General features: G+C 45.0%; 1 protein-coding gene across 1 annotated transcript; it reads left to right on the top strand.

The window, feature by feature from the left end:
- The first annotated feature begins 784 nt into the window (after positions 1 to 784).
- CD40LG (CD40 ligand) lies at positions 785 to 17,272 on the top strand. Its single transcript, XM_036740287.1, has 5 exons — positions 785 to 940; positions 3,769 to 3,897; positions 10,376 to 10,418; positions 13,842 to 13,907; positions 16,799 to 17,272. Exons 1-5 carry the CDS (start codon positions 785 to 787, stop codon positions 17,164 to 17,166), a joined length of 762 nt encoding a protein of 253 aa, XP_036596182.1. The 3' UTR covers positions 17,167 to 17,272.
- Positions 17,273 to 24,223: the final 6,951 nt, after the last annotated feature.

The raw sequence follows: 24,223 nt of genomic DNA, 5'->3' as shown, positions 1-24,223 counted from the left end.
AAGCTGATGGAAAGGTGAAGAGGTCATTATCTGATTGATTTGCTCCTAGTGAATAATGAGTTGGGCTAAGTCAGACTACAATTTCTCCTTCCTCCTTAATCATGAAATTTGGGTCTAATTCCCTTGGATGACTGCTGCAAGTCCTTCTTTCTCCAGGCCTATGGGTGGGCTTTGGGGTGCTGGTGGTGTTGAACTGTACAAAACCAAAATGAATCTGAGAATTGCTAGTCTTCTGCCTTGCTTTGGAACAGACAGCCCTGGCCCAAGCAGCCTTGATTCTGTTTGAGGAACAATTAGCTGGCCATTCTTGATAGTCAAATCAATCCAATCTTTTTTTTTCCTAGACCTATTCTCTTTTCCATAAACTGGAGACACATTAGTAAGACCGAAATTGAAGCTAGTCAGTCTTTGTCATTTTCCTTGAAACTGGCAAACCAAGACCAATCGAGCCTTGCCATAGGAAAATACTGCCATCGGCTACTAAGGTTTTGAACGTTTCAAGGCACGAATGAATAGATGGAAGAAGCAACTCGTCTCTTCTTTGCCACCCAAAGGGGGAAAGCCTGGAAGTGAACGATATGGGTGCAATTTAAAAAAAAAAACAACCCTTTACGTAACTTTTTTACTGGGAGAGAACACCACGAAGCACATTTTCCAGGAAGTGTGGGCTGAGATGATTGTGTGCTCTTAACTAATCCTGAGTAGGGTAGCAAGTACACCAGCCTTCTAATGCTGCTTCTGCAAGCTCCTCTGTCAGAAGATAGCATTTCTACTCAACCGAAGCATGAATGAACCATACAACCCACCTGCTCCCCCGGCTGGGAATACTGTCTCTGCGGCCACCATGAAAATCTTCATGTTTTTACTTACCGTTTTCGTTACTGCGCAGACTATTGGGACAGCGTTTTTTGGTGTCTACCTTCATAGGAGACTGGATGAGGTAAGACTAACTGCAAGGCTCTATGAAATTAAGTTGCTTGTGTTTCTCGGATTAACATTTGGAGTTTTAAACGTTTGGCTTGAAACTCTACTCAAATGAGGAGAAAGAGTAGAAGTTGGAAGGAGATAATATTCTTCCCCTACACATTTGGTTGCCTCATCAAGGATTTCTTGTCCTTCAGATTCTTGTTCTTTCAGAAAGTTTCATGCGATGAAAAGTCACTTTTGAATTTTTTTAATTGAAATTTACAATAGAACAGCTCATTAGCAATGGATAAGCTCATGTCAACTGAATATTTCATCCTATTTTCAATTAGCACAGACAGGAGAGGACAAGAATATTCTCTCTCTAATTAAAAGGTATTCTTTGCCGAATCATTTGTGATAAGGTAGCAAATTGATTTTTTTTTCTCTGAAAAATAGCTTGTTACTTCCTTAGCACAGCCAAGTTTACAAAGAACTTTCCTTCCAATAATCATAGCAGGTTAAGTAGTGTCAGGATTTTTTTTTTTTGCCTAGACTTGTAATTTCATCTAGATCAGTAATGTTTTGCATGGAACATTATCCCCTGGTGCATATTAACAACTATTCTGCATCTTAAGAGCATTACCCGGGGCACTCTGAAAGGCAAAGTAACTTGCCTACAGCCACACAGCTAGCATGTGTCTTACGGAGGACTTGAACTCAGGTCTTCCTAACTATAGGCCCACTGTAGGTTAAATTTCCTCTCAGTGCCAGGATGATTATCCCCACTTTATAGGTGGTGAAATTGGGACTCACAGATCTCAAAGGCCTCCTGATTTCAAAAGCTAGCATTGCCCCCACTATGCTCCATTGCCCATCTCAGGTTGGTCCATGTCCTTCAACACTTAGGCTAAGAAATGTAGAGCAGCAGTCAGCTAACAGAGCAGGTCAATTGGAATTCTTGAGAAATTATAACCGGGAAGATGTTTTTGTTTCCATACGCATAGCTGCCACTCTCACTAACAGGAGACATGGGCTGTATGTATAACAGGGCTTCTTAAAACTTTTTCCACTGAGACCCCTTCAGCGTGACCGTTACTCACAGTTTAAGAAGCCCTACTCTAGAGGATGCCACTTATTTTGATGAAAGAGGGGTGATCCATGCAATTATTTGTAGGGATGCTTCTAAGAAGCTGGATTTTACCAATATGCAAGTAGAACATCTGAATCTGCAAGTAGAACATACTCTCATTTACCAATCTATCCCCCTTTCCTTTCCTACCCACTGAGCTATCCTTTGTAACAAAGAATAAAAAAGAAAGGAAAAAGCAGCTTAATAAAATTACCCAAAGCATCAATCCAGGATATGCAATATCCCCCCACCCCACCCCCATAGGCACCTGAATTCTTCATTTCTCAATCTGTTGTCCCCATGGCTGTGAGGCTAGCCATTGCCAGAGCCTAGTGGGCATAATGGGGGCACTAGAAATGTTAGAAGCGATGATCCGGGTCCTGGCGGCTCAGTATCCAATTAACAAGAAGAGCCAGAGAAGCTTTGGGTTTGGCCTTTGTCAGTCAAGTGTCTGGTCATTGGACTGGTTCAGGAGGTGAAATCCCACTCCTACCTGTGTAGCCCCCGCTTTCCTTTAGTATTCATGCCTAGCCAGATAGCCAAAATGCCAGCGTCCACCTTGGAAGCCTCCTCATAGTGTGCAGGTGACCCTTGGGTCCTTAGACGCACTGCTAGCGGAGCACAAACTTTGGCAAGTCCTGCCAAGCTGACAAGGACTGGGCCTGGTGTCCAGCCCTGATGATACGCTCTATCTGTTGCCTGAGGACTAGCCTAGCTAAGTTTAAAGAAAGAAGCGCATTGTCCAAAAGAAGACTGCAAGGAGATGGAGTCTTTGGTAACGACTAATTAATGAAACAGTCTTAAAATGCCTCAATGGTTTCTAATAAAGCTAGAGTCCACACACTGAAATCTCCTGAGACATATGAATCGCGAGAACCTGTGACAATATTTTTAGATGAAAATTTTCTATCAAGTTCCAAAGTTGATGGTATCTGGCGTGGTAGAGAAAGGATTAGACAGAGTCTAAAGGGCCTGGGTTCATGTCCTGACTCATCTTTGTTGGATGGCCAAAGACAAATCTCTTAACCTCTCTGGGCCTCAGTTTCCTCATCTGGGAAATGAAGGGGTTGGGACTAGATTTCCTCTAAGGTCCTTTCTAAATTGAAATCTGAGTAACCTGAAGAGCAATAAGTTTTAAATTTTTTTTTAGTTTTATTGATAACAGTTTATTTTATATCACTTTCGTTTACTGATCTATCCCCCTTTCCTTTCCTACCCAGTGAACTGTCCTTTGTAACAAAGAATAAAAAAGAAAGAAAAAAGTGGCTTAATAAAATTACCGCACACATCAATCCAGCATATGCGATGTTCCACCCCGCCTCCGTAGTCCCCCAGCTTTGCTAAAAATTGAGCAAAGCACATGAAAGAAAACTTTTTCAAATAGCTAAGTGCCAAAGTGTGGTTGTAATATAACAATTATTGTGATTGTGGTTTGGGGGGTGTCATTTTTTTTTAGCTAGGTTGTGATTTGTGCCTTGGTCCCACTAATGCGCCAATTATTCTGGGACACTTTGCTTCTGGCTTGTGAGGGATTAGAGACCTCCAATTCTCTCAAAGTTGGATACTTAGTGCCATTACTCACTATTTGGAATTTCGTAGGTGCCACCCTACCCCAATCCTCCTTTTTTTTCAAAGCACCAATGGTGGGGGACAGGGGACCTGTGTGTTAAAGTATCATCGCCTGGTGCCCTCTCAGCCTCACGGATCTCACACTTCTGCTTTTCCACAACCAGGTAGAAAAGGAGATGCATCAACAAGAGGGCTATTTGGTCATGACGATGCTACAGAAATGCAACCAGAAAGACTTCTCCACGTTCCCGGGCTGCCCAGAAATTCTAGCCCAGTTTCAGAAGCAGCTTAAGGTAAACTCTTTCATAAACATGACCAATTTTATTGTCTACGTGGGTCATAAGAGCTAAAGATGAACAGGACCCTCAGGGTCATCTAGTTGAACCTCTCATTTTATGGAAGGTGAATGACTTCCCCAAGGTCACCTATCTAATAAATGGCAGAACTGGATTTTAACTTAATTCCTCCAACTCCAAAGCCATTTCTCTTTACAGTGCCCAAGTCCAACTCCCTCATTTTACAGACGAGGAAACTGAGGGCCAAAAAAGGTTGAATTACTTGCCCACACAGCTAAAGCTGGGATTTGAACCCAGATCTCCAGCTAAATTCAGGGCTCATTCCAATCTGCCACACTTAACAGTGTAAGTTTTAAATGAATACAAAGAAAACACCATAAGAAAGGCAAAACAGATATAGGAAACTTATTGTGAAGAACCAGAATTCTGGAGGAAGAGGTCTAGGTTTCGAGCCTGGCTCTAACACTTGCGTCTTTGATTCCCTGGGTGGCTAGACCACTGGTGTCATATCAGGCTTCATATTGACTTAGAAAACCACATATTTACATTATCTATGTTCTATTGTATTTTTATTTATTTTGTTAAATATTTCCTAAATACATTTTAATCTGGTTCTGATTGCACTTGGGACTGGTACCATTGGATTCAGGGCTTCTTAAACTTTTTCCACTTGCCACCCCTCAACCCCATATAGGGTCAAAACCCACAGTTTAAGAAGCACTGGACTAGATGACCTCTCAGTGTTCAGGACACTACATCTATGATCTACTAGTGGAAAATGCATCTGTGAGAAAAAATCCCCACCTAAGAGACCCACAACCTTCGCCCTAGGCAAAACCGTGTAGGGAAGTTCATGTTAAGAGGAGGCTGCTGTCCCCTGTCAGCACCCCCTATGGGACCCAGATACCTATAGGAGCCCTACTTGCCCAGGACCTGGAGCTCTTCCTTCTCTCTCCAGTTAGCTGTCTTGGTGGATTCCCAAGGGATTGGCTGATGACTGGGACCCCACGCCTTCCTAGAATGGACCTCAGAGGCTATCCCTTCCAACTTGCATCAGCAAAGGAATCCCTGATATGACATATGGGTGTCCAGAGGGCAGCCAGCCTCTGCTCAAAGACCTCCAAGGAGGGCAAACGCAGCACCTCTTAAGCAGCCCATTCCATTTTAGGCCATCTCTAGTTGGAGGGAAACTTCTCCTGATAGCAAACCAAAATTTGCCTCTTGGCAACTTCTACCTATGGTGTCTAGCTCTGCCCTCTAACAATAGAGGACTCTCAAAGACTAAAAGGTCTTTGGGATCCAAACGAATGACTGTCTAGTGCTACTGGTAGAATTTCCAGCTGAGTGGTGATGATATGGGGGGCTGATTGAAGGAGGCTTGGTTAGTGGTAGAGAAGGAGACCCTTCTCGGTGGTTCATCACATAGGATTTGGCCTGATCCACTCCGAAAGGTTTAGAGCTGGAAGGCCCTCGGAGGCCATCTAGTCCAACCAGATTATTTTACATTTGAGAAAACTGAGGCCCAATGAGCTAACATGACCTGCCCAAGGTCACATGGGTAGTAGAAGGCAGCCCTAGGATTCCAACTCAGATCCTTTCACTCCAAATTCAGCACTCTTTCCCAGGGCATTATACCGATGGCCCTGAAATGATCTTTGATTTTCTATACTCACATTGGCTTAAGGATACTATGCCACAGTCTCGGTATTGAATAAAACTCATGCAACGGAAAGAATGCTGGCTTGGAAATCAGAGGACCTATGTTCTAGCTCTAACACTTACTACTTATGTGCCCCAGCTCTAGAATTACGAGCTTATGATCTGTAATGTGAAATGTTTCATCTTGTCTGTCCACCTGGAATTTAGACAGTGTCTGTGAATGTGTCCATAAGGGACAGATCTCAAGAGAGGCCTGGATTCCTTGTCACTGAAGGCAAGGACACAGCTGGGGCCCAGGATCTGTCCCAAGGGGCCCCAGGAACCCTCTCAGGGACTTCAATGAACTTATTTCGAGCATTTCTTCCCTCTCTCTCAACTGACGCCCTCTCCCTTCTTCCCCTTCCTGCAGGCGCTGGCACACTCTGCCCTAAGCTTTAATGAGGCCATCTCTCTTGAAGCCCCACCTTGTGCCATTAACTAGGCCACAGGTTACACAGGAAAAGTGCTTACATTGTAGCAGATGGGCGGTCTCTGCCCCCCACCCCAAACCAAGTATATACTCCAAGGGTTTTCTCCTGTATTTAGTGCCCACAAGAGCCCCAAAGAAGACTCCCCTTACTGAGTTCTTTACACCAATCTAGGCATCCGACAGGAAGTCCCTTGAGGGCAGGGGTTGATGAGAGTCTTTGGATGGTCAGCGCACTGCACATTGCCCTGTCCACAATAGGTGTTTAATCAATGCTTAATGGAGTGGGTTGAACTGGATTGGATTGGAATGGATTAGAGAGACCTTGGCTCCCTCCAAACCTCCTGACTATTTTAGCGTCTTTACCTTTAAACTAAACTAGAGGCAACAGTTCCAGGCAATACCTGAAGGTAGTAAAAGGACCACTGAGCTAAGCGAGAGTCAGCACTTAAATATTTTCTTTCACTTAACAGTCCCCCTGGGAAGGAGGTACTACAGGGATTTTTCAGATAAGGAAACTGAGGCACAGAGAGTTAAAGTGCTTTGCCCAATGTCACACAGTTAGAATTTGAACTCAGTCCTCGGAGGCCTTGGAGCCAGGCTATTTCCTTTGTATAATGTTGCTTCTTCGTTCCTGGCATCCCTGTAACAGAGGATGTGCCCTGCATCAGGAACTCTTGGGTCTTCTTCAGTTTGGGCATTCTACAAATATATGAGGGCAAAGTCCTTGGCAAAAACAAACCCAAAAGAGCCACTGCTGAATAATACAGATAGCATCCTCCTTTGGCAGGGAGAGCAGGCTGGCACTGGGAATATGCTCTGCCCCGAATTTATGCCAGCTACCTGAGGCTTCGTCTAAAATCAGCTACCTGGCAGGGGAGTAAGAAAGACCCCAGGCAGGACTTCCCTTCTGAATTCTTGCTTGAGTCGATGACTTCAAGACGTCAGTCCCAAAAGGCACCTAGGAGGCTGGCTACCCAAGCCGGTAGCATATAGCCACAGTGTTGAAATGGTTAAACACCAAATCTACTTTTCCCCAATGACCCTTTCCTCCAGTCACCGACGAGAATCCTCTAATTTCTTTTTTATTTTTGGTTCTCCAGCTCTTGTGTTCCTGCTCAGGGTAATGAGTTCAAACTACATTTCTGTTTTCTTGGCCAGTCAGTCAATTAACATGTATTTATTAAGCACCAAATTCATGCCAGGCACTGGCCATGGCCAACTTGATAATTTTCTGGGCCACTGTGTGTTTTCCCAATGGCATAAAATTCTCTGAAGTTTGCACTTCAGGGGGCTCTAAGCTATCAGGCTGGGGTGTGGGTGGGAAATAGCAGTCCAAGTTGTTCCTAAATATATGCTGAGCTGGAAGTTGACCACAGAGGTAGAGGCAAGCAGAGGAACTTCCTTTCCTCCCTTTCTCCCTCCACATGCAAACCTTAGATTTAGAGCTGGAAGGGAATTGGGGGGGGGGGACACGAAGAGGGGACATCTAGTCTAATCCCATCATTTTATAGTTAAGGAAACTGAGGCCCAGAGAGTTTTCATAGATTTCACACTGGAAGGGACCCAGGGTCATCAATCCCAGGCCTCATTTTACAGATGAGAAATGAAGGCCCAGGAAATGGAAGTTACTTACCCAAGGTCATTTTGCTAGTGAGAAGCAGAGCTGAGATTCAAACCCAATCCAATTCAGGGCTGTTCCCCTGGTCTCAGCTGCTCCTTGGTGCCTGGCATCCTCTTTTTGGGGATAAAGCTCTCTCTGCAGAGACAGAGAAGGCTTACAACGAACACACCCCCAGGAGACTGAACTCAGCCACTTAAAATGGGACACTGGAAAAGACTCAACGTGGCCTCTTCCTGAGGCCAGCGGTTTGGGGGGGTTGTTTTTGTAATCCGTGGGGAGGGGGTGGGAAAGGGATGCAGCACCAGAGGCAACCTCGCTCAACCCAGCCCAGAGCCCAGGACCAGAAAAGCCAACCTTTGCCAACCACCACCCCCCGCCCTGATTTGCTGATGGTCTATGCCCAGCTTACCCAAAAAGTAACTCAGCTGCAATCATTACACTCCCTCCTTTTCTTCTTCTTTTTTGCAAGTATTCTAAGCAGTCATTTGTTTATTGGGTCTTGACTATATTTTTTCCTGTCACTACATTTTTATGGTGCCAAACTCAGGCTTAAATGGAAAATTACAACTCAACTGCACATGTAGGCAGTTCAAGGGGCAGATGGCACATTGATCTTTGTGACTTACGGCCTAAGCCCTGGAAACTCAATTCAATTCCTTTCAATTCACTTCAGTTCAGTTCAGTTTGGTTCAGTTTACAGCTCAGTCCCAACTAGCACAAATAATGAATCTCCCTGAAGTGATTTCATTATTCAAATTTGCACTGCATATTTCCATTGGGCTGGAACTAATTACCATATTTTACATAATTACAACATAATTATAATAGTGCAAATTCAAATACATCAATAATTCAGTTCGGTTCAATAATTGTGGCTGACTGTCATGGTGACAGAAAAGAAGATTCCATTTGAAGTCAGAGATCCTGTGTTCAAATTCTGCCTCTAGCACTGACTAGCTATGTGGCCTTGGGCAAGTCAATTGACCTCTTCAGTAAAATGAAGGTATTGAACAAGATAACCTCTGAGGTGCCTTCTAGCTCTAAAGCTAAGTGCCTATGGACTATGAACTCCCTTTATTAGGCTCTATTGTGTGGAAGGCACTAAAGATATAAAAATAAGAATAACCCCTATCCTCGAAGAGCTTCTAGTCTAAGGAAGGAGGGAAGGAGGACAACACATGCAAAGATAATAAATTCTAGAGGGAGAGAGTACCAGCAATTGCTGGGATCAGGAAAGACCTTGGGTAGGTGGTAAGATTAATCTGAGCTACCTTGGAAAATAGCTAGCGATTCTTCCAAGTTGAGGGAGGAGGGAGAGTATCCCAGGCATGTGGAACAACCAGTGCAAAGGCCAGGAGGTGGGGAATGGGCATCAGCCAGTTTGGGACAGAGAATTCGTGAAGGGGATTTATATGAAATATGCCTGGAAATGTAGGCAAGACAAATAGGAGAGGACTTCGTATACGTCCCAGGCTGAGTGGATCTTACAGAGCCCTAAATGAAACCATCTACTACACCAACAAAAACCAGCCAAATGATAGGACTCTATTAACGATGGATTCCATCCAGTATTATTTACAAGGTGTGTGGCAGCTTTCCTAGCAGACATTAAGTTGAGCAAGTTGGGCCTTGGTCTCTCACTCTGCTCTTCATTTCTATCCTGGTTTGACCCTCCCCCACAACACTTGTCAGAGGACACCAGGCTAGCCATTGAACTCCTCAAGCTCTGGGCTTCTCATCTTTTCAGCAACCTGTATGAAAAGGCCATTTACAGGCAACCATTAGAACCCCAGACGCCCATACCAGCTCCAAGTGTGAAGTGATTCTCCCATTTGTTGTCATCTGTCAGATCCAGGGAGTTCCATGTCCTAGGGGTGATCAACATCAGGGCCCCTTTTCAAGGCCACAAACATTTATCAAGTGCTTCTTATATGCCAGGAACAGTGCTTCCAGGAAGGACTACAGAGATGAAAAATGACCTGGCCCCTGCCCTCAGGAAGTTTACAGTTTAACAAGGGGAATAGGATGTGTGCATGGCTAAATATGATGGAAGGCAAACTATGATAGGAACAGAGGAGAATCTCAGATGGAGGCCTAGAGGAAATATCGACGAAGGAGATGCAGAGAGGCGGAGAGCCTGGGGTTCAATCCTAGCTCTGCCTGTCTACTACTCGTGTGGCCTTGGACCAGTCCCTTCCCCTGCATGGGCCTCAGTTTCCTCTTCTGTAAAATGAGGGAGTTGGACCAGTTGACTTCTGAGGTCTCTCTCAGCTCTAGATCAAGGATGCGACCTTGGGCAAGTCACTTGTTTTCTTTGTTCTCAATTTACTCAACTATAAAATGAAGGAATTGGCCTAGGTGGCATCTGAGGTTGGTCTCTTCCAGGTGGAAAGTCTATGATCAAACATTAATCCGCTGATCCCTTTGGGGGAGGGGAGTGGAGGGAGAGGGTTGCTTCATGGAGGAAGTGGTACCTGAGCTGAGCCCCTGGTCTTGATAGGCTCGTAGAAGGGGGAGGTCTTAAAACTGGCATTTTCTAGATTACTCCCTGGGCTCTTGAGGGAGGCCTGGCCCACAGGCTCCCAAATGTGCACAAGGGCATTAGTGAAAGGTTCAGGAATGGGGAGAGAAGCTGCAAGGGGAGGTCCATTAGTGGGAAGGGGGAAGGAGGGAACAGGAGGACAATGTCGGTGCACCCCAATGACCTGTGATGCTTCTCATTTCAGCCCGAGGAGAGCCCCACAAAGGAGATGTTTGAGAAGCAGAAAGGTACGTGGCCTGGGACATTTCCTGGGAGCACTTCAAAAGGGAAAGGAGCAATGGGTGGGAACTGAGGAGGTGGGGAAGAGCAGGTGCAACAAATGTTTGGAAGTGGGTCATTTTGAACCTGGCAGATACAATTGGAAACAAAGAACTGCCTTCTGAGGCCCTGGTCCTTGGGGGTAACCCTCCTTCAAGGGCCGGAGGAGCCTGGACTTCGGTCCTAGCTGAGGGCTGATCAAATTAGAGAACATCTAGTCTGACTTCCTTATTATATGGAACAAGGAAATGAAGCCCAGGAGCAGAAATGATTGTAGCTCATAGGCTTTGAGCTGGAAGGGGTCTTAGAGATTAATCCTGGCCATTTTATAGAAGAAGAAACCAGAGCCCAGAAAAGTAAAATGATTCATTCAAAGTTATGTAGGCCATTGGTCTGTAGGTCATCCATCATGAGGGGTGGGATTTCAATCCAGATCCTCACACTGCAGAGCCCAGTGCTATTTCCACTGTCACACGGTACCTCTAAATTGATGATCCTATGATCTAACCCTCACCCCAGGTTGATTCAATTCAACAAACATTTTTTTTCAAAGGGCCCACTGTAGGTCAGGCATAGTACTGGGTGCTGAGGTACAAACACTAAAATGAAAACAGGCCCTGCCCTCAAGGAGATTGCTCTCTCCCGAGGAGACACAACATTTATACGTATCAGGAAATCCAAAGTATACGCAAAGTTCATAATGCAATATCATTTTAAGGGGGAGAGAACAGGGCCAAATGGGGAGATCGGGAAAGGCCTTGTGTAAGAGGTGTTGCCTGAGCAGTGCTGTGGAGGAATCCAGGAAGCAGAGGGGATGATACTCACATAATTGGATCAAGACACTAGAGTCACAAGATGGAGTGTAGAACTCCATCCTTCTGGCTCTTCTTTCTTCTGGATGACTGGGAAGTTCCTCCTCTCTCACCAAGGAACCATGTCGGCTTTGTTTATGGGGACCAAAGTCAACGCCCCAGAGCCCTGCTATTTAACCTCTGCTTAGAAAGCATAGAATTAGAAGCCTAGAAGAGCTCTTTGTAGGCCAGATCTAGTTCATCCTCTCCCACGATGCAGTCCTGTCCTAGCATCCTGGCCAAAACTGATGGTCACGTGGCCTCTGCTCAATCATATCTAGGGCCAGGGCCACTAGTTCCTCCATTCTTAGCCACTTCAGCTTTCAGGCTGGGCCTGACCTCCATTGGCCCTCAAACCCATAACTATTGGAAGAATGTTCGATGCTGGACAGCTCACTTGTTCAGCCTTGGAGAATGAGCCAGCTCCTTCCATTCAGATGTTGTGTCCCCACGCCCCCACCCCCGGCCACATACACACTTCCCTTTAAGTCTTCTCTTTGGGCTACCCCCCCCCCAGTTCTTTATACTGTTCCTCGTAGGACATGGAACTAGACATAATGCAGCCCATGTGGTCTAATCAGCACCATCGACAATAGAACAATACCCTCTAGCACTAAGCACAGTGCTTGGCACAGAGTAGGTCATTAATAATAGTTTATTGACTGACTGACCTTCCCCCTCTCCTCCCCCTCCCCAGACAATTATTTCTCTCTGAATGGTAGTTTGTGACTGTGCTGGTAAATGTTTAACAACTGACTCTGAAAAATATGTACCCCCAACACTTCAAAGTTTAATCTGGATTCTTAACATTTTCTCGATGACAATTTCAAGGTATATAAGTTCACAATGAAAATTTTACAATCAGCTCACACCCTTTCTCAGATGGGGGGGGGCAGTTGATAGAATCAAACTAGGAGCAAATGGGTACAAGTTAAAGAGAGGCAGGTTTTGGCCTGAGGGAAGGACAAACTTCCTAAAAATTAGAGCTGTCCAGCAGTTTGGGGGGGGGGGTAGGTGGGAGGCAGGAGAGAAGCAGGGCATTGCAATGAAATGGAAAGAACAATTGCTATGCAATCAGAAGACCTGAGTTCAAGTCCTCTTCTGCTCTATTATAACCTATGTAACCTTAGGCAAATTGCCTCTGGGGTCCTCAGTTTCCTCATCTGTGAAATTAAGACATTGGACTTCTAAGGTCCCTTCTGGCTCTCAATCTGTCACCTCTATTACTCACGCCCTATAGAATGGGCCTCCTAGAGACTTGGTATACGTCACTGGAGGCCTTTAGTCATGGGCTTGATGATCCTTTTAGGGTAGATGGCAATACCTCCGCCACTAGGTGCTAGTGGAAGGCCTTCTGTTTGTCTCCAAGTATTAGGCCTCTCTCCCAACTCCCCAGATTTCTTTGTACTTATATTTGAAAGGCAGTATAACATGGTAGCTAGCCTTAGAGTCAAGAAGACACAGAGTCTATGTCCTGATTTGGACATACAATAATTGTGTAACCCGGGGCAAGTCACTTAACTTCTCCATTGACGAAGCCAATAGACAAATTGCTGACCTACATTAGTGAAGGGAGTTTCCACACCAGGATTTCCCCAAAGTGATAAAATCAATGATCGGACTAAAAGAAAAAAAATAGTATTATTTCCTTATCTGGGTACATACATTCTATCACCTGGAAGTTCCTTGAGGGCAGGGACTGTTTTATCTTTGTATCCCTAGAACTTGGCACTATGTTTGGCTCACAACTGGTGCTTAATAAATGCTTAGTGAATTGAACTGAACTGAATTCCAGCTCTAAGATTCTATGATTCCTTATACTCAGAATACCACAGGATAATCAGGCCAGTCACAAGCTTCCAGGGTCATGGTTCCCATCTTTCACTAGTCAACAAAACTCAATAAAAGTAATGCCTACTGTGTACAAGGTACCCTGCTGGGCATTGTCTCTGCCCTCTAGGAGCTCCCAGGCTAGGTGAGGGGAGAAGACTGTAAACCTAGGAAATGGGGGAAAATGGTGGCCAACTGCACTGAGCTTGTGGCAGAACTGGCCAGCAGGACCTAGGTAGCTGAAAGTGGATCAAAGCACCTGAACCAATATATTATGTACTCAGTGTCACTTAATCATGTGTGTGACCTTGGACAACTCAGTTCATCTCTCTGGGCTTCAGTTTCCTCATCTTTTAAATGGGGGGCGGGGCGCAGACTGGACTAGATGGCCTCTGAGTTCCTTCCATCTCTCGATCACTGATCTGATGACTTATTCCTCAAAGGAACATCATAACCATTGTTGACAGTATTGGGGGATGGGGGTGGGCACAAGCAGCAAAAAACCAAAATGGAATGGAGGCTTGATGTAGCCAGCCCATTGTGCTCTCCCTACTCAGGCACAGGCCAAGGATTTTGGTCTGAGTGAGCCAGGCAATCATACCTCCTTGCTTTGCTTAGGAGACTTAGTTATATGAGAAAATTGAAATATGAGATCTCAGCCGAGTTGGATGTTTGTGTCTGACACATCTCATGGCTTTTATTTAATTTCAGGGGATCAGAAGCAGCTACCGATTGCAGCTCATCTGACAAGTAACACCAACAGTAAATCAACAGCTGGTAAGTCTTGTAGCATTTAAAAATTCTATTCCCACTGGAGTCATCACATTGGTTAGCCAAAGTTGTTTTTTAACAGAACACTGGCTCTATTTCTTTGGGGTCTGATTGACAAGCCGATCCGTTCCCCCTCTTCCCCATTGTCTTTAAAGAGAGCCCCAAGCACAGGAGAGACTGGGAGAGACACTGAAGAGATGAGACCAAAGCCCCTGTCTTCCTCCTTCATTGCCTGTTCCCAAATGAGCTAACATCAAGTAAAGGGATTGGTGTTTGGTCAGCTCAGAGGAAACATCTAGTAGACAAACTCCTTGCCATTAAAATTCCTCCCCGCCCCCCACTTCTACTGCCTGAAAAATGAAGGCTGGCCTTCACATTTATAAAAATAAGACCCAAGGGACACATTCCCATCTGTTGATCCCCCTACAGTAAACCCCAGCCTCATTATGGCTAGCCCCAGGGAAATTAAAGGTAAAATCATTCTACAAAGATCAATAGATGATAACATCAAATTTTCCAATGAAGTAAGAACAGATGATGTGTTCTGATCTCTTCACCTCTGAATGATTTTATTTCCACAAACGTTCTTGTAGTATTGCAGGCCTGAGTCAGGACATGGCACCTACCTGCCACTGCAGGATGCTTTGCATCTGATAAAACAATGGAAACAAAGTCACCAAGCACAAAATCTCCACCGCCTGCCCCCCATCCATATAAATGCGCTCTGAGATTGTGGCCCCAAGAGCAGAAGGCTTACCTTCGATTGTCTCTAAAGGCCAGGATGGGGTGACAGAAAAAGGCCACAGCAAGGTCTTCACATGGTACAAAAGAAAGAGCACTTGGGGGCTTTGGAATCAGAGGGCCTGGATTCAAATCCTGCCCTGTGGGGCCTTAGGCAACTCCCTTCCCCTCTCTGGGCCTCAGTTTCCACCTCTGTAAAATGAGGAAGTTGATAGATGGCCTCTGAGAGCCTGATTGGGACTCTTTATGGTCATCAAGTAAATTCCAATGTGTTTACGTCAAAAGACAGACAGAGAGCCCTGATGTTAACAGCTTTCTTCAAGAATTCTACTGATTCTCTTAAAGGCATTTGACTATTCTACTAACCAGCTATATGATAATGGGCAAGTCACTTTCCCCTTTCTGAGCCTCAGTTTCTCCAGCTGTCAAATGGGACTAATAATCTATGTACTTTTCACCTGGTGGGGGAAGGGTTATAAAGAAAATTCAAAAGAAATGAGAGTCACCATTTGATAGATCATGTTTCCTGGTCTTTGGATGTAGTTCCCTGAGAGAACTCATGTTAGATATTAGATGTTAAGCCTGGGACTTTTGTCATTCTGCCCCATAGGAACCCCCCCCAGGTTTGGGTGTGGGGGTTAGGGGGAGATCAGAGTCTAGTTAAAAATCAGCCAGCATTTCCCAGCCCATTCTGTGTTGATTATTCATTACCAAATGGTCTGCCTAGATGAAAAGGAACTTACCCCTTAATTGTGCATTGAACATTTGGGCATGATTTGGTTGTTGGATATCTCTTAAGGGAGAGCTGGTCTGTAAGGCCTAAAGATTTCAAACTAAATTAGTTGTTCCTCCTAACACTTAAAGTTGTGTCTACCCAGATTCTTGGGTCTCGATATGACATGAGAAAACTGGTTTGTCACCCCAACGGGTGTACGTGCTTCTGTGTGTGTGTGTGTGTGTGCGCAAGCACGCCTGTGAGTGAGTTGGAGCTCTGCTCAGTCAACACAATCTCGAGCTCTTCCCCATGAAGCCCCCACCCCCACCAATCGAACTCTCTGTAGGAGCTGAGATTGGAAATCTGGTGCACACACCTGCCACTTTGAACCCCACTCAGCCTGAGTCGAGAAAATGGCGAAGGGTGTCGCTGGTGGGTGCTTGGGCTCAGCCACAAGACTACAGAGGCTTTGCATACCACCAAGCTTGCAAGGCGGTAGCGCCCACTACAAGGGGAGATCAAAACAGACGGGGAACTTGACAAGTTTATTTTCATACTTCCTTTCCTAATTTTAGTCCCCTCAGTGGGAGGCAGGCCTGCTTTGCATCAAGCATGATTAGGGAGGAATAAATCAGTTCTTGCCTTGCTGGGCTGTGGCTGACAAATGGTGTATGTTGTAAAATTGAAGCATGGTGTTGACTAATGGTAGGATTTGGGGATTTGCTTTTAAGGAGTCATGAGGTCTTGCGTGTAATTTGTTGGGGAATTTTTTTATTTCCCCTGCTTATTTTTTAATATAAATATATATGTGTGTGTGTGTGTATATACATATGTACATACATACATACATACATACTGGCTGAGTGACCCTGGACAAGTCACTTAACTTCTCAGTGTCCCCAGGCGACTCTCCAAAAGTCAAAATTGCAGAACAGGTGTCAACATGCTCTGGGAAAAGGAAGTTCCTCCCTAGGGGTTTCCTCCCTCCCTTCCCCCTCCCCTCACCCCCATCAATGAAATCCCAGACTTACGATTTTATCCACGTAGAACCTCTCACCACCAACACAGCCTGGAAACTCCCCTGTAACTTAGGATGGCAAGGGAGCTGCCTCAGTTGTTGTAAGTTTGAATAACTTGCCCCATGGCCATAGACCTTGTATGCCTCAGAGTTAGGGTTTGAGCCCAGGCCTTCCTAAAACTGAATAGCTATTGTCAGTGACAGCTCTTCTATTTTCCACATGTAGAGGGCATCTTTTTATGCTTGAAGGGAAGTCCAACCCCCCTTAAGGAGGAAACCGAGGCCCAGACTGGGGAAAGGGCTTTCTTGAGGTCACCAAGATAATAATTCATGGCCTTGCATGGTCTTACATTTCTTGTTCATTAGAATATGAAACATAAAACACATTCCAATTGACTGCTTTGTTTTCTCTTTTCTACACAGTTCTACAGTGGGCCAAAAAAGGATATTACACCATGAGTGACTCATTATCCTATAGTGATGGGAAACTGACAGTCCAAAACCCAGGAATTTACTATATCTATTCCCAAGTCACCTTTTGTTCCAACCGAGAAGCTTCCAGTCAGGCGCCATTTATCGCCAGCCTTTGCCTGAAATCAAGTGGATCAGAACGAGTCCTCCTCCGAGCAGCAAATACCCACACACCCTCTAAACCTTGTAGGCATCAGTCAATTCGCTTGGGAGGAACATTTGACCTGCAACAAGGTGCTTCAGTGTTTGTCAATGTGACTGATCCCACCCAAGTGAGTCACGGGACAGGATTCACATATTTCGGTTTATTTAAATTGTGAGAAAAAAATGTAATTCCTCATTTTGTGGCCAAAGATGATGCCATCAATCTTCGCCATATAAGAAAAAAGCAGTTCAAACTAAACCCTTTGGAACTGACTGGGCTTTCCTGGCTTGGACTATTTATATTCCTCGGACTTTCTTTAATCAAATACTATTTATTACATAGGCAGTGCTGTACATACCAAGGGATTCCCAGAGTGAAACAGAAACTGTCCCTGCCCTACATGGGGTTGTGGCTTCAAACACATGAAACTGAGGCAGACATCCAGTGAACCCCCCCAGAGACCAAGAGTGAGAATGAGAGAGAAGACAGAGACAGAGATAGAGAAAGAGATAAAGGAACAGATATCAACAGAGACATAGATATATAAAAAGTGTGTGTGTGTGTGTGTGTGTGTGTGTGTGTGAGAGAGAGAGAGAGAGAGAGAGAGAGAGAGAGAGAGGGAGAGAGAGGTCTCGATTAATACAAATGAGTCCCCTGAAGTGGCTGCATTATTCAAATTCTCACTGCATATTTCCCCTGGGCTGGAACTAATCGCCATTTCTATATCATTGTCACTTGGAATAGTGTGAATTCAAATGAAGTGACCACTTCAGGGGATTCATTATTCAGGACCTAGTTTTGACATGTGCTATCTAGAGCAGGGCTTCTTAAACTTTTTCCACTGGAGACCCCTTCAGCGCTTCTTAAACTGTGAGTTTGAGAGGCGCTGATCTAGAGTCTTCCAGTGGGCAGTACATTGGATCATCTCCAAAGGTGAGGAGGGGGGAAGGGAGATTCCATGCCTCATGTTCATTTACAATCAGCTCCTGCTTATCCCCATCCATTCCCACCAAGGATCCTCGTGGGCAGAGGGAAGCAGCCCTACGACCAGTGAGGTGGCACAGGGGAGGAGAACAATCTCTGGGTCCTATAGAGAATTCATATGTTGGCCATTGGGAGTTGACTTTGCTTATGGGAAATCTACTGTATCCAGCTGTAGTCTTCACTGTTTCCCAAGTGAACCTGTGATCATCTTGTATTTATTTTTTGAGTAATAAATGTTACTTAACGTTATTGCCATTTTTTATTTCCCAAGACCAAAACCTCTCCCACCCCCACAACTGCTGCTTAGAGAAATATGTCCATCTTTTGTGCTGTACGGCCCCAACACATGCCAGGGTTACACAGAAGTCACTGTGTCGATGACATCATATGAATTGTCATGGGGTTGGGGGTGGGGGTGGGAGGGTAGCAGGACCATACCAGTGTTTCAGGAGGCTTAAATCCAGGATGATTTGTGCTTGGTTACTCACTGATCAGCATGGGGAGAGCCTTACGTCAGCAGCAGGAGCATCTCTTCTCCAAACTTATGTAGGTCAGGGAGGATTTCACCCAACATCTTTGGGCACCACTGACATTCAGCAAGGAACTGGAAATAGTCATGGAGGGCCCTACGTACGTAGGGCCAGATTTAGCTTCCCCGCCTCTGAATTTGGCAGACACGAGGGAGTTGAGGAAATCTCAGAAAGTGGCACCAGATTCCTGGAAGGAGCTCACTGTTAGATACAATTCAGATGGGAATTTCTCTAATATACCTTTAGCTATTGAGGTTACAGGATGAAAAGCTGCATGTCCTAGTGCAAAGAGCATGGGGTTTGGAGTCCAAGGACCAGGAACAGAATCCCTGCTCTATTTTGTACTTGTATGAAACCACTTTTCCTCTCTGTGCATCAGTTTCCTCTCTTGTAAAATGAAGGGGTTGGACTTAATCATCTCTAAGGTCCCTGCCAGCTCCAAATCCTAATAAGTCTTTCCTATGAAGCTCCAGAAAGAGCTACAGACTGAGTTTAAGGGAAATGTTGATCCATCAAAGGTAGAAAACCCAAAGGGAACAGTTTCTCATGTGCAAATGTATTCAATTCAACCAACATTTACTAAGCATCTAACTTGTCCAAAGCACTATACTAGAGATACAAAGATGAAAAAAGCCAAACCAAAGCTAGTTCTTGCCCTCGAGGGGCTTATAGTCTTACAGTGGAGATCCCTGAATCCAGGAGGAAAAGGGCAATTGCGTATAAAGCCCCTGCTTTGATACACTCGGAATCACATCTGGTCCAGTGTGCAGGTGAACAGAATCCCTTTTGGCAAACAGCCACCCAGCCTTTGCTTGAGTACCTCCAGACTCAGAGAACTTGCTACCTCTCATGGTAGCTCTCATCATTGGCAATTTTCTCCAGGCATCAGGTCTAAATCTGCCTCTCAGGGACTCCCCCCAGTGCTCCCAGCTCAGCCCTCAGGCCAAGAACAAATTCAGTCCCTTTTCCACATGACAGTCCATCAGGTACTTGAAGACAGCTTTTCCATCCTCACTGTCTTCTCTTTCCCAGGCTAAAGATCCTCAGTTCCTTCTAAGCCAAACTTTGGGTGGAGTATCTGGTTTCCAGCCCTCTTACCATGTGATGGGGCAAAGGAAGGGTCCAGAATTCAGGAGTGGGGAACCTGTGGCCTCGAGGCCATATGTAGCCCTTTAGGTCCTCGAGTGCGGCCCTTTGGAAAGGGGAGGTTTTGGTTGAAAGGGCCAAACTTGAGGACCTAAAGGGCCACATGTGGCCACAGGTTACCCACCCCTGGTCCAGATAAAGAATTACTCACGCCCAGATGATGCTTCTCAAGAGCAAGAGAAGGATGTCTTCCCTGAGGGGTGTGGGTCTCAGCATCCAGGAGAACTGACCTGCTCTGGTTTTCCAGAGACCATCCCTTGGGCATTCTGCAAGACAATCAGTCTCTATGGGGGCTTTCACAGGTTGGGCTTTAGCTCCAGGTTAAGAGCCCAAGAGTGAGCCTTGGTGAAGAGGCTTACCTGAGTTAAAGCCAAGAGGCAATAAGGAAATTTCACTTACAGGAACAAGGTAATAAAAGAAGATGGCAGTAATAGGAAAAGTCATGGAGATCCCTCACTAGTCAAGGGAGGGCTCCTGAACCCTTTCCATTAAAATCCATCCTCCTCCCTCTTAACTTCCTATGGATTTTGTATTTAGTATCTGCACATATATTGTTCTCCCCCAGTACAATGTCAGCTGCCTGAGGGCAGGGACGATTTCGTTTTTGTTGTTATATGCCTAGTACAATGTCTGGCACACAGTAGGTACTTACTAGTACCAACTTAGAGGCAGCTAGATGGTATGGTAGATAAGAGTGCAGAACCTGGAGTCAGAAAGGTCTGATTTCAAATCCAGTCGCTGAAACTTACTAGCCGTGTGACCCTGGGCAAGTCACTTAACCTTTGCCTACCTCAGTTTCTTCATCTGTAAAATAAGGATAATCATAGCACCTACTTCCCAGGGTTGTAAGGTTCAAATGAGATAATATTTATGAAGTACTTTGCAAACCTTAAAGCACTATACAAATACTAGCTCTTTCATTATTAATAAGAATAAACGCTTATTGAATTGACATATGTACTTTTAAACTATTTGCTGAACACTTGCATGATTTTTCTCATGAGTTTTCTTGTCGAACATTCTGGAGACAGCAATCAGCTGACCATCAGCCCTCCCAGAATCCCATGTCTCCATACCAAGGGCTTGGGTACGGTGCATATCCCAAAGGCTCTCGCCAAGCTAAACCCCAGAGTGCACAAAGATGGTCGGAGTTAGCCTAAAATGGCGGAACCCTCTGAAATTACCAGTTAGCAAGCAGTAAAAGTACAGACAAGAGGTCTTGCCCATGTGGTTAGACCAGAGGAAATCCTGTTGTGACACCCAAGTGAAAGAAGAAAAGAAAAGGGAGCTCGGCTGTGAGAGCCAGAAGTAGACATGAGCAGAGAAGGAAGCCAGCAGGGCGCTCGATTGCCCATTTAATAACTTTCACCACTGAACAAAATTAAAGTGTGGGTGCTTATTAATTGGTGCTAAGTGGAGGACCGTGAAACGGAGTTGTTATGTTTCGCTCTTCAGCCTCAGAGAATCATAGACAATCAGAGCTGAAAGGGACCTCTGAAGGCCCTCTCTTCCAACTCCCTTATTTTACATAAGCCCCATACCACGGTGACACTATTCAACAGAAGGTCTGGCCAATTTTACCTCCAGAATCCAATTCATAGGATTATTTAGTCAAAGGTTTGAAGCCAGAAGGGCTCTTAGGAATCATCTAATCAAAATACCCCCCTTTTTTGATAGATGATAAAACTGAGACCCATAAGATCACCTGTCCAAGATGACCCTGGTAATCAGGAATAAAGTTGGGATTTGAACCCAGATCCTAAATCCAGCACCCCACTCACTCATCCTAAGAATTCTCTCATTGGAATCTTACTATAACTTCGGAGGTCACCATCATTCCATTTCACAGATGATGAAATGGAGGCTTAGGGCCTCAAAAACCAAAAGGGATTTGAGGAGGAATTTGAACTCAGGTCTCTCTGACTCCATGTCCAGCCTTCGATCCACTATGTACCCTGCCCCTGCCAATTCCTTAAGTGCCAGGTACATACTGCTACAAAGACAAAAGCAAAACAGCCCCTGCCTTTAGGGAGCTTACACTCAAAATAACAACAATATTAAAGAGCTAACATTTACAGAGTACTTACTATGTGCTACACAAATATTATTTGCTCCTCATAACAACCCTTCAAGGAAGGTGCTATTATGATCTCCATTTTACAGATGAGGAAACTGAGTCCCAGGGTGATCAAGTGACTTATCTAAGGTCACTCAGGTAGTACATAGCCAAGCCAGGATTCGAACCCAGATCTTTCAGAATGAGTCAGAGCCCTTTCCACCAGTCATACCTCTATATTGCGCCTCAGCAATCCTTTCACAGAAAGGGTGTATCTTAGACCAAACATTCAGGAAGTCCCGATGATACTGTGGGACAGATGCTGGAGGACTCCTTGTTAAACCCTTCTCCACCGGCTACCCATTGGTCACTCACAAATTCTGTCTCATTTAACCCTCACAACAACCCTGTGAGCTAGGTATTACCAGGGCATTATTAAACCCCATCTTACCTATGAGGAAAGTTTGAACCCAAATCCTTCCAAATCTAGTTCTCTAGCCACTGCTAGCCAGCCATGCTGGCTGAGGGCAAGGACTACTCTGTGACAAGAATTCCTGCTCTTTTCCCAATAAGATAAGTAAGCTATGTGCGTAACACACTAATTCAGTGCGGTGGATTCAGAACCGGTTAGATGGCTATACCCAAAGAGCTAGTCCCCAGCAATATGGAAGGAGGTCTCTATTGGGGTGGACCAGGGATTTGATCTGTCCTTGGCTCTGTGCTATGTAATAGCTTTATCAATGACCTGGATGAAGGAATTGCTGGCACACTTATCTAATGTGCAGCTGGCACAAACTGGGAGGTATGGCTAACATACTAGATGACAGCCAAGATCCCAAAGGATCTTACCAAACTGGATCAATGAGCCAAATGGAACCAGAAGAAAGTTAATGAGAATAAATGTAGTCTTATACTTGAGTTCAAAAACCCAACCTCCCAAGTCCAAGATGAAGAGAACATGGCTAGATCTGGGGGCCTTAGGACTACAACCTCAATTATTAAAAAGTATGCTGCAGTGGGTGAAACAGGAATGTGGTCTTGGCCTTCATTAAGCACAGGATAGTGTCCAGAGTGAAGGAGGCGATGGCTGTGTCATACTACATCCTAGTCCAATCACACTTAGAGCTCTGCGTCCTGTTCTGAACATCCACATTTTAAGAAGGAAATTGATAAGATGAAAAACACAATGGAGAAGGTCCTGGGACCCTGCCATGTTAGGACAGGCCAAAGGGAACTAGGGATGTTTAAATTGAAGACGAGCAGACTTAGAGGGGTCATGATTGGGATCTGCCACTTTTTGAAGGACTATCACATGGCACAGGTATCTGACTTGGCCTCTTTGGCCCCTGGGGACAGAACTATGAGGCAGCTAAGGTCGTAAAGGAATATAGCGCAAGACTGGGAGTGAGGAAGACCTGAGTTCAAATCCGGTCTTAGATACTCACTAGCTGTGCTACCCCAGGGCAAGACACTCTCTGTGCCTCTATTTCCTTATCTGTAAAAGAGGGTGATAACAGAACCTACCTCCCAAGGTTGCTGTGAAGACAAAATGAGACATGTCAAGCGTTTTACAAACCTCAAATACTAGCTATTTTTGTTGTTGTTCTAATACTGTTATTAGAGTTAAAATTATTAACTAGGAGCAATGGGTAGAATTGGGAGAGAGGTAAGGGGAAAAAAAGGTTAGAGACAGAATTATGATTAGAAATGGAATCAGGGGAATTGACTGCCTTGAGAGGGAGCTCTTCCTCACTGAGCGCTTCACACAAAGACTGGTTAGATATATCAGAGATGGGATTCTCCCTCAGGTCCAGACAGGTTGGATGAAAACCCTGGCATGCTTTGACTGTGTCCTTATTTTCCAGGATGAGAAAACCAAGGTTCAGAGTAGTGATTTCTATCAAATCACACAGCTAAAAAATGATGTTGTCAGGACTGGAACCTAGGTCTTCAGGCTCCTTCTAGACTAGAGCCTCTTGAAGCTCTAAAGGCAACATCAGTTCCTCCTGAACTCTTCATTCAGACCAACAGAGGACAACACTCATGGAAAACTACCAAACACCACGATCCTAAGATACTCAGCTCCACCCCCTGCCTTCTTCACGGACACCAAGCAGACGACAAAGGAGAGTGAGCACACTTGGAAATTTCATTTATAAGGCATTGTCATCCTTCTTTATTGATTGAAAATGTCAATTTAAAAAGTGTTCAAAATAAAAACAGGTTAGAAAAACTGGGTTTGCATAAGAGAAATGACAGGAAATTAGCCTACCCTGGGAGAAGGTAAATGGAGCCGCCTCCTCGCAGTCAGATAGCAGTGGAGAGGATAACGGGACCAGAGAATTTACAAAAGCATTGTAAACAACGCAAATATGGAACCGGTGCTGTCGATTTCACATGGCTTCGTTTCCTCGCTCTTGTCATTTGGCTCGTAACAGCAACAGCCATGCTTGGTATGGGTTCCGTTAGCCGAAGTACCATGCTTCTCCCATCAGGGGCTCAGAGGCCTCTTAAGC

This window comes from Trichosurus vulpecula, chromosome X, assembly GCF_011100635.1.
Source record: "Trichosurus vulpecula isolate mTriVul1 chromosome X, mTriVul1.pri, whole genome shotgun sequence".
Classification (NCBI taxonomy): Eukaryota; Metazoa; Chordata; class Mammalia; order Diprotodontia; family Phalangeridae; genus Trichosurus; species Trichosurus vulpecula.
This window is presented reverse-complemented; position numbering and strand designations above follow the sequence as displayed.